Raw genomic sequence first — 15159 nt, 5'->3', positions numbered from 1 at the left:
TTTGAATTTCATAATTTTTTTTTTCATAACTTATTTGAATTTCATTTTTTCCTTTCTGTTCATCTTCACCCAACTATCACTCTAAATTAGTTAGGGTTATTTAGGCTATGCTAATATTATTTACATCACAAATTCCAAGGAACCCCTCTGCATCCAAGAATGTTTTAATTTGTATTTAATTGTTCACATTTATGAGGTGTTTTCATAAAAAAAACATTACATGGTTAAAATACCAAGTCTCAAACTGTTATATATATATATATATATATATATAACTTGCAGATCATAGGATTTTTATACTATATATTTGAAGAGTATTTTTGTCTTAGATATATTAATTATATAGAAATATTAAATATTTGCTTTGTTTTTGGAGCAAATATTTCATAAATGTTGCACATGAGAATATAAACTTGGAACACTAATTAGTGTTTTTTTTATAATCTTTTATTGTTTATTACAAAAATTGTGTCTTTCACTCTCTCTATTCATTTGGCACCTCCAACCTTATGGTGGAGAGAAATTTAGTGGCAGTTCTCTCTTGAGTGGTGAATGGGCAAAGAGGGTCATGGATGTACAAACATTGGGAGTGGAGGATTTTGAGTCTTGTTACAGTTGTGGGTTTTTCATTCTCTTGTAAGTTTAGATCGAAAAATTACAAAGCCTATACGTTCACAAAGAAGTCATCTCTCTGTTTGATTCTATTGGTGTTTTATGTCCTTCAATGGTTTTTATTTTTTTGAAAATTTTGTTTTCTTTCTAACTTTCTAATGGTTTTTTTTTTTTTATATATATAATTTTTTTTTTCTGGAGGACCTTTTGTCTTTCCTGTAAACATTTCTGTTACTTAAATACAATTTCTAGCATTTTTGTATGAAAGAAATGGCCATAAAGCATTGGATAAGGTTTTTGCTTATAGACAGTTAATGATGGCTAGGTCTTCAGAGATTAGGGTTTAAGAAGGGAAAGGTGGAATTAGGTTTTATTGATTTAATAAGGTTCAGATAGGCTATGGTTTTAGGAGGCTTGTGGATTGGAATTTAAGGGAAAAACTTGAAGTACCTTAGAGCATAATAAGACACTCTAGAAGATTTATTTAGAAGATAAATTAATGTTGTGCCACCATTAAAAGAGTGTAAAATCTGCTAAAAAGTCTTATTCATAGACAATGGAATCTTATCATTCCAAGAGCAAAATTTGCAGAGGACCTTTTTGGTTTCCCTATTTCTATGACTTATATAGAAACAAAAAGTTTCCATAAGGCCTAGTTTCCATCAGGTAATAAAAATGAAAAGTCCACTAGATACTATCCCTCCACTGTAAAATTTGAAGTGATCTTCCTTCCTTCCTGTCAGGTACTATTCTATTACAGAAATTTTTTTAGTAAATTATGGCCCAAATTTCTATAGAAAAGGGAAATCAAAGATGCAAACTTCTGAATTTGAGCTTAAGGTATTTAATAAATAAAATGGTATGAAATTGACTTAAATCAAACAAAAGATCATTTGATAAGTGTTATCTTTCATGTTTAATTTGATTGGTGAATTTGATCTATATATATTTTTCTTTGCCTTGAACCAAAATGCATAACTCAAATGTTTAGAGTTTCATATGTAGAAAATGTCTTCGGTTTATGTATTCAATTTGACAGAGATCTACATCATTATAGACTTACAATTTACAAATTAGGGTGAACACAATTTGTTTACAAATTGTGCTCCTATATGCATGCATGAAACCATAGACTTTCCGTTCAAGTATCATTGTGTGACAAAAATATATTTTCTTATATGTCAAAGACATTTAAGTTGTCAAAGTGTGGAAATAGTTTTATTAATGAACCAATTTCAAGTTGACAACTTCTCGATTTGTCTAGCATGTGGTTAAGGTTTTTTTGTCTACAAATGATACTTGAATTGTCTGATTGAACAGTATTGGAAAACATAATATCTATGAAGTTGCTCTTTTATACTTGATTTATTGTTTAGAAATTTTAAAAGTTGTTCCTTTTGTTCTTTGGGTGCATATTTGGACAAGGTTAAATAATATACCTTACTTATTTTGTGTACTTGGAGAACTATGAGGAAATGATGCTAAAAATTTTCTAAAATGAAACAAAGCATATAAGTAGTTAACTCATAGAGATTATGTATTCCTATATGGGATAGGAATTATCACCTAAATTAAGAAGTTGGCGATATGTTAACATGCTCAAATTAATTTTCATGTAGTTGTAGGAAATCCCAATAGACAAAAGTTGGATGTAAAAGTCAAGAATGAGCCTAGAGTATGTAATTAAGTTTTTGGAATTTACCTTCAACAATGCACCTGAAAGTGATAGGTTACCTTGTCCTTATGTTCATTGCAACAATTCTCTAATGCAAGATAGATAAGTTATGTACAATCATTTGCAACACTTTGGGTTTCTTTGGGTAATGCATGGTGAGTACGAGTTTAGTGACTCAATCGATACTATAAATGACTTTGAGAATCAATAAGATGATATGCATGTATCATTACATGATGAACTTGGGGTTCCAAAGTGATATATTGGAACAAAAGGACACTTCACATATTGATCCTAGCCCTAAACAACCAAATGAGGAAGCAAAATTTTTTTATAAGTTGTTAGGGAATGCAAAATAGGAATTGTATCGTGGTTGTACCAAACTCACTAATCCATCATTTGCTATAAGGTTGATTCACATGAAATGTCTTAATCGATGGAGCAACAAGTCATTAACAATGTTATTAGAACTATTGCAGGAGACAGTTCTTGAAAGTGAGAATGTACTCGCTAATTACTATGAAACAATACTTTATGATCTTGGGCTTGATTACAAAAAAAAAATAAAAATAGATGCATGTCCACTCTATTGCATATTGCATACAAAGGAATATGCAAATAATTATATAAGATGTGGCATCTCTAGATGGAAGAATTTTGGGAGTAATTCTGATGATGGTTCAGTAAAAAATTCAAAGGACAAGAAAATTCCCACTAAGGTTTGTGACACTTTCCTCTAATACCAAGGCTTTAGAGATTGTTTATGTATTAAAAAACAACTTCCCACATAAAATGACATCTACAAGGTCATGGTACAAATGGGCTAATGAGAGATCCCATAGACTTTTTTCTTAGAAAAAGTTTGATATGTTGTAACCTGCATTTGCATTAGAGTCTCGCAATGTTAGGCTTGGGTTGTCTATTAATGGTTTCAATTCATTTAGCAACATGTCTATTGCCTATAGCACATGGCCAATTGTACTCATCCTATATGACTTACCACTATGGATGTGCATGAAGCAATCATTTTTCATGTCATTGTTGCTTATTCTTGGATTAACAGCTTAGGGAAATGACATTGATATATACTTACAACCCTTAATAAATGAGTTACAAGAACTATGGGAGCATGGGGTTGATACATATGATGTTGCAACTAAACAAAATTTTTGCATGTGTGCAACTATATTATGGATGATACATGCATATGCAAACATTTTAGGGTGGAAAACTAAAGGGCAATATGCTTGTCCTTGTTGTAATAAAGAAACTTGCTTTTATCGATTGTAACATGAGAGAAAATTTTGCAACATGGGCCACTGTCGATTTTTTCCAATTAATCATAGATTTAGATGTGATAAGAGGTATTTTAATGGCAAGGAGGAATTAGGACTTGCACCTACACAATTATTAGACATTGATGTGTTGCAATAATTAGAACAATTTGAACCAATGATGTTGGGGAAGTCACAAAAGACTAACATGGCAACTAAAAGGATAAGGGAAAATGCTACACATCATCATAATTGTTAGAAAAAGAGTATTTTCTTCTAGTTGGTATATTAGAAAACACTTATTTTACGTCATAATTTAGATGTAATGCATATTGAGAAAAATGTGTGTGATAGTATAATTGGGACATTATTGAGTATTGAAGGAAAAAACAAGGACAACCTAAATAGTTGTCTTGATTTACAAGCTCTAGGTATTAGAAATGAGCTTCACCTAATAGAAAGTGGGAACAAATTTATTTTTCCTGCAACATGCTACTCACTCACTTTAATTGAGAGGAAGGAATTTTGCAAGTTTTTGAAATCAATTATTTAGGAAAAGGAACAAATTGGTAACATTTGACTTCATCAAACAACGTGACCATAGTAGGCCACCATATGAAGCTCACCTCCCACTAAATGAGGTTATGATATCATAAAGAAAAAAAAAATGAAAAAAAGAGATATATTGGAGATACTACTATTGGGTGATTTTAGGCATTCTCACCCTAAAAATTAGCTTAAAGGATGAGATTTTCCCTCACACTGATAAGGAGTCACCTAATTCCTTCTACAAGAGATATGGGAAAACCCAACAATATTCCCCTCATACACTAGGTCCTAGGTTGAGAGACCATAAACTAGATTGTCGAATATGAGAGGTGATACCAATTCCAAAACTGAGTTTTGATACCATGTTGAACAACTAATTTCCTATGTGGACATCCCAAAAAATATCTCTCCATTGCATCTCCCGATTCAAAAGAATCCCTTATAATATGGACTCTCAAAGGCTAATCCTATACCTAAACTTTGTCACCCAATTTTCTCCTTGATAAAGATATTGATTTAGGAAAAGTGGTGAACATACTAATTGTAGCCTTTTCTCTTATATTTTCATATCTTCAAGAATCACCTCATTTTGATAGATGTAGCCAAAGTTATGCCCAAAATACCAAAACCTATTTAGCATGTGATGGGAAAGCTTAGCCGAAGTTTGTCATGAAATTTACTCCTTGATAAAGATTGATAAAGGAAAAGTTTTCAATATATCAATTGTATCCCTTTGCTTTCCACTGCTTCAAGAATCACCTCATTCCAGTAGCTATAGTGAAAGTTATTCCCAAACTACCAAAACCTCTTCATTATGTGATGGGAAAGCTCTCCTACTCTCTCTCAACCTCTCCAAAGAAAGTCTCAATCTGATATGCAGCCCTATATGTCCCTCTCCATCTCTCCAAAAATTTGATGAGTCTCTTAAGACCCCTACTCAATCTAAAAAAAATCCAAACTCAATCTCTAAGCATAAGCCATGTAAGATGATGTGAAATGTTATCCTAAAATGCATCTAGATAAACTATCCTAAAATGCACCTAGATGAACTAAATTAAAGTGTACTTAAATGTAGTAAACTAAGTATGCAATCTAGGAGTATTATCTCAAAGTGCACCTAAATGGAATGAACTAAAGTGCAACTAAGATGAACTACCCTAAAGTGCACCTAAGCCAAAGTGGACTAAGTATGCATCTAAATGAACTATCCTAAAGTGCACCTAAACAAAAGTGAACTAAATATACATTTAAATTAACTATCTTAAAGGGCATTTAAACTAAAATGAATTAGAAAAATCCTAAAATGCAACTAAGAGAATTAAATTATGTGAACTAAGCTAGAGTATAACTTAGTGAGTTGAAATGAGCTAAGGGCCACTAAGTGAACTAAAACTAAGCTAAGGTGTGACTACTTGAGCTAAAGTGTGACTAGGTGAGCTAAAGTGTGACTAGGTGAGCTGAAGTGTAACTAAGTGAGCTGAAACTGAGCTAGAGTGTGACTAAGTGAGTTTAATTTGAGCTAAAATGTGACTAAGTGAGCTAATACTAAATTGTAACTAAGTCTAAGTAAATTGAACCTAAAAATGCATCTAAAATATCAAGAATCAAATATGTACTCAAAAATCAAAATCAATCATGCAATAAAATCACAATCAATCACAGGCAATAAAATCAAAACCAATCATATGCAGCAAAGTAAAAAATAAAATAAATTAAATTATACACCGAAAATAAAAAATAATAAATCAAAGTTCATATAACCTAAGAACATACAATAAAAACAGAAAATCAAACGTAATGCACTAAAAACAAAAACTAAATAAAATGACTCACTAGAAAATAGACTCCTAATCTAAAACTAGAACCACTAAAAAAACATCACACTAAGGATCCATATAATCTCTATAAGATATAAACATCACACAGTGGACCACCAATGAAGACATAATAAAAGCTTAGAAATGGATCTTAAGTGTACAATGAGGGATTGAAAGGTGAAGGAAGACAAACACTAGATAACATATGCCAACAAGACAAAATGGAGGGTCTATATGCAAATATAGGCTTTATGCCTTATCCTAATCGTAGATCACACAAAGTTTTCTCCACTTTGAAGCTCCAAAGGCATTTGCTCGCTATGTCAGAGCTTTACTTTGGTTGACATCCCGTTCTAACTAGTGTCTACTTCTTTGCTTATTGCAATTTCAACAAACCCTAACCTCTCGCGAAATAAAGTATTTTAGTACGTTTCTATCTCACACATTCTCCATCTCTAAAATCAGGTTTTTCCTTTTTGTTTAATTTCATTTTCTCTCAATAGAAAATCTCCTTCATTTTCTTGATAGTTTCCATAATTCTAGTTTTTTTTTATATGTTTGGGTTGGGTTTGGGTTTTGTTAGGGATTTGGACTGATTTTCTATTTGGTTGTTGAGAAAATGTTGGAAATTGAGGGAATTAAGTCTTAGAAGGTTCGGTTTCGATGCTAAGGGGTTGAGAAGCAAATAAAGTGAACAACTTAACAAACCAATCAAACACTATACTATGAAGACCAAAGCCTAAGGCAAATGGGGATTCGACACCAAGTGAAGGTTATTGATTATCTCTTGTCTCACTCTCTTCATTCTTTTGCATTTATTTTTTAATATTTTGAATTCTTCAATTTTCTTTTCAAGAGATAGTCATTGGAGATGAGAGAATTTTCTAGCTTTGTATTTCTCCTATAGTCAGTTGCATGGAGCAAATTCACTATTTAATGATTATATCAAATTGGTTTTTAATGATTATACAAAATTAGTTTTTTTTTTATTTAAAATTTATCATAATTTATTATAATATTTTTAATTATTAGAACAATGGAGTAAAATTTGGAAAGAAATGGATTTAATTACAATGTTGGTTGGCCAAATTGTATATTTTTTATTTTGTAGATTTTTTTATAAATGTTGTTGCTTGATTTATTCCAAATTTTAAAATTGAAAATAATAAATTAGCCAAACTTCTTGATTTTCTTTAATTTTCCCCAAGAACTAAACAATCACATTCTAGCATATTTAATTTTTAGCCATTTGTTATAACGAAATTACTATTCCGTGTGCATAATGAGTGTGTTTATGATTTAAACCTAGGGATTAAACTAGTTGAAGGAAATAGATTGAATGACAAGCTTGATATAAAGTTGTGGGCTCCTTAAGATTCAATTTGATTTCTAAGATTCATATGATAAGCACTTCTGTTGAACTTGATATACTCTATAAACTTAATGTAACATGTTTTTTATTTGAACATTATGTGTATGTTTAAATAAGATATTATTTATTAGTTTAATGTAGGAATGGGGAGAGGTGTTCAAGCTACTATTGTAAGAAGAAGAAAATTTAGGGACTTGGATCAAGTTAGAGGCAGAGGGTTTTATTGAAGAACAAAGGAAGAGTTATTTCATTAGATTATTTTGAAAACCAGATTGTTTGAAGATGCCATAATGAATTTGCAAATTTGAAGAATAAAAGAGAGAATTGTTTTTGGTTTTTTTTTTTTTTTTTTCTTATTTGAAGTTTTTGCAATATTTATACACCTAAGTTTCTGCAAATTTTTGAATTGTTTAATAAAATTTATAAAACACTTTTAAAAAGTTAAAAAATTACTTATAATACTTCTACTTTGAATAGAAATATTATCATATACATTCTTAGAATGAATTATTTGATCAAAAGCCTAACTTTGAAAAAAAGATCCATGTTCACCCTAATTATAACTGATGGCAACAACACAAAAGGTCATTTATTTCTTTTTGTTTTTTCTTTTGGCTTTGATTGAGACTTTAGTTGGATGTGTAAGGGAAAAATTGGTAAAACGTGGCTTACTCATAACTACATATGCTAATATGCTAATATTCCTACACGTAATGTGGTAGTACAATCTAATTTAAATGCTATATACCTAATTGATGTATCATGGACTGCGGAATATATTAGAAACCAATTTAATATCATCCATGAATTTTGGAAAAAAAAGAATTTAATGTGTTTGGTCTACTCACTGATCGAAACTCGAAAGTGACCGTTTTTAATGGTCTAACCGTTTTTAAAAATACTTGAAAGTCCAAAAATGTTCACTCTACACTAACTTCCACAAACTGAAGCGACTGGGGTTAGTGACTGACCACTCTACTCAGGTGCTCTTGATCTAATTGTCTGTTCTTTTCTGTTCCATGAAGCTCTTGATTTCCTGTTATCTGATTTGTACAGGTGTTAAATATGCTTTGCTGCTGGATTGAAGATCCAAACTCAGAGGCCTTTAAGTTGCCATTTATAGTGTTTGTATCCATTCATAGTGGCGTGTTGCAAAGGCAGATTTTGTATTTTTAAATTATATTGATATAAAATAAAAATGAAGATGATATTAAATAATACATTATTTTTTTATTATAAACTATATATTTAAATAATATAAAATATTATTACTTAACTTCTATTACAAAATTATTAACCTCCAAAATTCAATACAAATACAATTTTACTTAGTTATTGATGGAAAAAAAAAAGCCTCCAACAAGAAATTGACAACAAGTTTTTTTCTTCTTCGTTTGTACACTGCAAATCAAATGTCACAATTAAATATATAAATCCAAGAGTCAAAAATCTAACTTTGGTACACTGGACCACAAAATTCTCCTTAGAACCATTCTCCATTTTATGTGTTAAGTTTTGTTTTAAAAACCCAATCGGACTAGCCGATCTGACCACCACTGCTCTTCCCAGCTCCTGCTGCCGCCCCCTCTTCCCCTTTTCTTTAGCAGCTCTTCTCCCTATTTTCATATTTTAAAATTTGTGATTTTAATATAAATTAATGAAAACATTATGATTTTAAATAAATATCTAAAAACTGTGTCCCTTAGATTTTAAATGAATTTCTTATTTTAAAATAAGTTTATGATTTAAAAATAAAATTTAAAATTTCTAATTTTAAATTAAGATTATGATTTTAATTAAAATTTATGATTTGAAACTAATTTTCTGTTTTTTAAATAATTTATGATTTTAAAATAATATATAAATTATTATTTTAATTTTTGTAACTATTTTTAATTTTAATAATATATTAGTTATATAATTATGACATCATCAATTCGACTATAGTTTGACTGTCAGTCTGATGAATAAACCATGAATTGATAATTTTTCTAATTGAATGATTGGTGAAAATATTGGTGTTAAGGGACATAACAACTTTGAAAGGTACATTGATCTCTCTAAAGTTTATATCCTTCCTATCAATTATATGATTTGAAAGGATGTTTGACTCATTATGAACAAATTGGTGAAAAGTCACTTAAACATAAATGCTCACCATGTGCTAGTTAATACAATTTAAATGCTATATAACTAATTGATGTATCATTTCTTTATGTATGTCTTAAAAAATATTAATTTTATGATCGACTAGACTGATATCTATCAGAGACTGATATCTATCAACTATATGAACAAGTGGTGGCAACAACACAGAAGGTCAATTATTTCCTTTTCTTTCTTTTTTTTTTTTGTTTTTTTCTTTGCAAAACTGGAATTTTTCACATGTCCACCATCTAAATTAATTTTTTTTGCTTTGATTGCGACTTTAATTGGACGTGTTGGGGAAAAATTGGTGAAACGTCACTTAAACATAACTAATTGATGTACCAGGGACTGTATGTCTTAAACCATATTAATTTTATGATTGAATGACTGATATCTGTCAGGGAATGTCCCTGACAGATATCAGTCATGGGGTTGGTGATTGACTTGGTGTTGTGCTTCTATATTAATGAGCGATTCCCTCCTGGAACTCGCCATTCCAAGTTTCTGAAGTTTCTCTCCTCTCTGCCCACCCAGCACCTATCTCTCTGTCCTTGGTCTGTATCATTTTAACTTAATTTTACTGCAAAGAAAAGCTTGTCTTACCTTCCTGGTGATTTCATGATCAGCAGGTGTTTTCGGAAGGGAGACACACATATCTGTAAACTTAGATACATATAGAAATATATCTCGTCTGTTTGGTGAGTTAGAAAATGTGGAGGCTCAAGGTTGCAGATGGAGGCAATGATCCCTACATCTACAGCACCAACAACTTCGTGGGAAGACAGATATGGGAGTTTGATCCTGATTATGGAACCCCAGAAGAGCGAGCTGAGGTCGAAGCAGCTCGTGAAAATTTCTGGAAAAACCGGTTTCAGGTTAAGCCCAGCAGCGACCTCCTTTGGCGGATGCAGGTGATTTGATCCCATCTATCTCAAGTCTTGATATCACAACAGATATTGATCTGTCATCTGCGTCCTAGATTGCAGTTTTTCACTGACTATACGTGTCTTCCATGAAGACAAATCATGTTTTCACCACCAAACAACCATAATCTCTCTCTCTCTCCCTCTTACATGCGCAGCTTCTATTTTCAGGCTTGCATGCGAACTTGATAAATTGGGAAAAGAAACATGTATTGAAACCACTTGACTTCAAACAAAGTGACCATAGTAGGCCACCATATGACGTTCACCTCCCACCAAATGAGGTTATGATATCATAAAGTAAAAAAGAAAAAATATATTGGGGATACTATATTGAACAACTAATTTCTTAAAAAGTTAAGTTTGTAGGATTTGAACCCAAAATATATATTATGCAGTTTAACAATTGCTAACTCTATCTTGATTCTCTTAGCTTGGAACAATTGTATAAATAGATGCTTACAATTGAGGTTAATTTACCTTTTCTTTTCTTTTCTTTTAAATTGGTTGAGACACCATCAAGCAAATTGTCGGATAATGACAGGTAAGACCAATTCCAAAGCCGAGCTTTGATACCATGTTAAACAATTAATTTCCTAAAAGATTAAGTTTGTAGGATTTGAACCCAAAATATATATTATGCGCTTTAAAAATTGTAATAATTCTCTTAGCTTGGAACAATTGTATAAATAGATGCTTACTATTGAGGTTAATTTACCTTTTCTTTTAAACTCTCTCTTCACTAACTCCCATTTCATTTGGCCAAAAAAAACTGCAGTTTTTGAGAGAGAAAAATTTCAAACAAACAATACCACAAGTTAAGGTTGGGGATGGTGAAGAAATTACATATGAGACAGCCACAGCAGCAGTGAGAAGGGGTGCACATTTCTTTTCAGCTTTGCAGGCTAGTGATGGCCATTGGCCTGCTGAAAATGCTGGCGCATTGTATTTCCTTCCTCCCCTGGTGAGTCTACTCAACACCCTCTCACACTCCTTAAAATCATGTGTATGGACCATTTTAACAGCCATTCTCAATGGAATAATTTCATGGAAAATGCAGGTCATGTGTCTATACATTACAGGGCATCTTGAGACTGTATTCCCTAGAGAATATCGTAAAGAAATTCTTCGCTACCTATACTGTCATCAGGTATATATATTTTGAACCTAGTCATCATCCTAAACTCATAAATGGGCTTGGAGCTTTGAAGTATGAAAATGGCTTATGTACATTGCAGAATGAAGATGGTGGGTGGGGATTGCATATTGAGGGACACAGCACAATGTTTTGTACAACACTTAGCTACATTTGTATGCGTATCCTTGGAGAAGGGCGCGATGGTGGTAGAGACAATGCTTGTGCAAGAGGGCGTAAATGGATCCTCGATCGTGGTGGAGTGACATCCATTCCCTCTTGGGGAAAGACTTGGCTTTCAGTATGGCCACTTGAAACACAAGTTCACATTCATCCTATACAATGCATTCTTGTGTGATGGACTAAATCTTATATGATATTGCTTCTTCCGTGTAGATTTTTGGCTTGTTTGACTGGTCAGGAAGCAACCCAATGCCCCCAGAGTTTTGGCTCTTCCCTTCTCGTCTTCCTATCATCCAGGTTTGTGGTGTAGTCATCTACTCAAGTGCTTGAATTTCACATCTAGTTCTGCACTTGATGCATTTTACATCCTAGGGTCTTCTTACATAAAACTTGGAATTGGTCACACGGACTCGAAATGTTTAAGCCAAAAGCTGTGTAACTTCAGCCTTATACAATTATAAGGTCACGCATGAATACTTAAAAATTCAACCTGGGGATGGTTTATTAGTCTTAAGAAATGACATTCCCATGTCTACTTTCGTCTAGCTTTCATTTTCCCATCGTTGGTCGAGCTTCTTGTAATTTGAGTCCATAAATGCAGCAAAAATGTGGTGCTACTGTCGGTTGGTTTACATGCCCATGTCATACTTATATGGTAAACGATTTGTTGGCCCAATCACACCTCTTGTTCTAGAACTGAGAAAAGAGCTCTTTCTTCAACCATATAATGAAATCAATTGGAAGAAAGTACGACATCTTTGTGCGAAGGTGAGTTTTGATTTTGTATGGAAAACTTTTCTTTTTCCTATGAATATGCTTCACATGCATGAAACACATTCAGAATTGTTATTGCAGGAGGATCTCTACTACCCCCATCCCCTAATACAAGATCTGATGTGGGATAGTTTGTACATATGTACTGAGCCTCTTCTTACTCGTTGGCCCTTTAACAAGTTGAGACAGAAGGCTCTTGAAGTAACAATGAAACACATCCATTATGAAGATGAAAACAGTCGATACATTACCATTGGATGTGTGGAGAAGGTATTTTTTCTGCAATGGATAATGTCTGTTCAGACAGTATATCACTTCTTTGGGGTGCTAATATGGCTTAAATTGAACAGGTATTGTGTATGCTTTCATGTTGGGTTGAAGATCCAGACGGGGATTATTTCAAGAAGCACCTTGCTAGGATTCCAGATTATATATGGGTTGGAGAAGATGGAATAAAGATGCAGGTCAGAAAGCAAGTTCAATCACTAATCTCCCCAACAGTTGTAGAAAAAATTAGTATCTATTTATTTATTTATTTTAACATTAAGTTTGATTGAAGATTTTCTGTTAAGCAACTGGTTTAAAGTAATGCATTTAGCCCTTTCCTGCCTAATTGGTTTTGAAATTGCTGATTGAAATGTAGAGCTTTGGTAGTCAAGAGTGGGACACTGGTTTTGCCCTTCAAGCATTACTAGCTTGTAATATGACTGATGAAATTGGACCTACACTCAAGAAAGGCCATGAATTCGTAAAGGAATCTCAGGTTTGATCTTGAATTCTATTGTTTATTTCTTTGCTTTAACAAGAATCTACTCGTGTTTCTCTTGGTTTAATTACTTCATATTACTTGAAATATGAAGGTTAAGGACAATCCTTCTGGTGACTTTAAAAGCATGTACCGCCACATTTCCAAAGGATCATGGACATTCTCAGATCAGGATCATGGTTGGCAAGTTTCTGATTGCACTGCAGAAGGTTTGAAGGTAACTGTTGCAGATTAACTAAAGTCTCTTGGTTTCTTACTAAAGTCCCCTCTCTATTACAGTGTTGTCTCCTCTTTTCAATGATGGCACCAGAAATTGTTGGTACGAAGATGGAACCTGAACGGCTATTTGATTCTGTCAACATCCTGCTTTCCCTACAGGTGAGAACCATCTTCCTTGGGCCATTTCCATGGTTTCCCCCATCACAAAACAAATCATAACTTCTTAGTAGCAATAACCCCTATTTTCGAAACCACTGTAGAGTAAAAATGGTGGTATAGTAGGCTGGGAGCCTGCAGGAGCTTCAGAATGGTTGGAGGTAAATTACTTCAACATGTTTAAGTAACTTCAATGTTTCCATTTTCTCTCTCTCTCTCTCTGTATTCTTTGAATCTAAATCAAAGCCAATCCCTTCTCTTTTCAGCTGCTCAACCCCACTGAAATGTTTGAAGACCTTGTCATAGAGCATGAGTAAGATTCTTGATCATAGACCAACTTTCTTTTCTAACTCTACTAGATTTAACTTCCATGGAGACTAACAAAACGATGATCCAGGTATGTTGAGTGCACTGCATCAGCCATTCAGGCTCTAGTTTTGTTTAAGAAGTTATACCCCCGACACAGGACGGAGGAGATAGACAATTTCATCACAAATGCTACCAAGTACATTGAAGACCAACAAATGCCTGATGGCTCATGGTATATTTCACAACTCCACTATTACTATTTCACTGGGGAAATCTTTTTTTATATATGCAGTGCAGATCCATTTAAACAAGGAAGCATTTCACCAGGTATGGCAATTGGGGAGTATGTTTCACCTATGGCTCATGGTTTGCACTTGGGGGCCTAGCAGCTGCTGGCAGGACTTACCACAACTGTCTTGCTATTGGTAGTGCTGTTGAGTTTCTACTCAAATCACAAAGAGATGATGGTGGTTGGGGAGAGAGCTATATTTCTTGCCAGGAGAAGGTAATTGTTACATGCCACCCACTGCTCTTTTTTCTGGTAGAAACATGCACATAAACAAGTAATCCTTGTGCTTGGTGATACAGAAACATACACCTCTTAAAGGAAACAAGTCAAATCTGGTACAAACCGGGTGGGCTCTGATGGGGCTGCTTTCTTCTGGGCAGGTCAGTTTATACAGTGCCACCATCAATAAGCTTAACTTGGTCTTCTACATTATTTTCACAACATGGCTTCTCCCCAAACATCTGAGTCTAACCTTTCCTTTCTAACAGGCGGAGAGAGACCCAACACCTCTTCACAGGGCTGCAAAGCTGTTGATTAATTCCCAAATGGAAGATGGTGATTTTCCCCAACAGGTAGCTCACTTGAACATGAATAAAAAACCAAAGGAGTAACATTTTAACATGGTTTTGGGAAATGGAAAATGATGTTCTTTTGTAGCTGACTATATATACTGGGTGGTAGTCTAACCATTTGATCATCAATTATCTATGGCAGGAAATCACTGGAGCCTTCCTGAAGAACTGCATGTCACACTATGCAGATTACAGGAATATTTTTCCATTGTGGGCTCTTGCAGAGTATGTAAGTCAGTGCCATCGCCTTAAGTCTGGTTGCATTGCCATGCCAAAGAAGCATCTGTAGGAGAAAAGCTCAGATAATGTTGAGCAATGTCAAGCCCTTTGAACAATGTTAAGCAAATGAAAAGTTTATCTATGTCATGGTAACATATTTTGAAGAA

At 33.3% G+C, this 15159-nt stretch overlaps 1 protein-coding gene across 1 annotated transcript; it reads left to right on the top strand.

The window, feature by feature from the left end:
* Positions 1-9933: 9933 nt before the first annotated feature.
* Positions 9934-15159, top strand: LOC100251248 (beta-amyrin synthase 1). The gene is made up of 18 exons (XM_002269292.5): positions 9934-10358; positions 11149-11334; positions 11431-11520; positions 11609-11806; positions 11902-11985; positions 12277-12456; positions 12544-12732; positions 12813-12926; positions 13106-13225; positions 13323-13445; positions 13508-13606; positions 13708-13764; positions 13870-13916; positions 14001-14144; positions 14240-14417; positions 14501-14581; positions 14690-14773; positions 14916-15159. The coding sequence occupies exons 1-18, from the start codon at positions 10158-10160 to the stop codon at positions 15060-15062; spliced, it is 2322 nt and encodes a 773-aa protein (XP_002269328.2). The 5' UTR covers positions 9934-10157; the 3' UTR covers positions 15063-15159.

The sequence above is a fragment of the Vitis vinifera genome, chromosome 9 (genome assembly GCF_030704535.1).
Source record: "Vitis vinifera cultivar Pinot Noir 40024 chromosome 9, ASM3070453v1".
Classification (NCBI taxonomy): Eukaryota; Viridiplantae; Streptophyta; class Magnoliopsida; order Vitales; family Vitaceae; genus Vitis; species Vitis vinifera.
The sequence above is the reverse complement of the archived record's forward strand: the minus strand, read 5'-3'. Positions and strand labels throughout refer to the sequence as shown.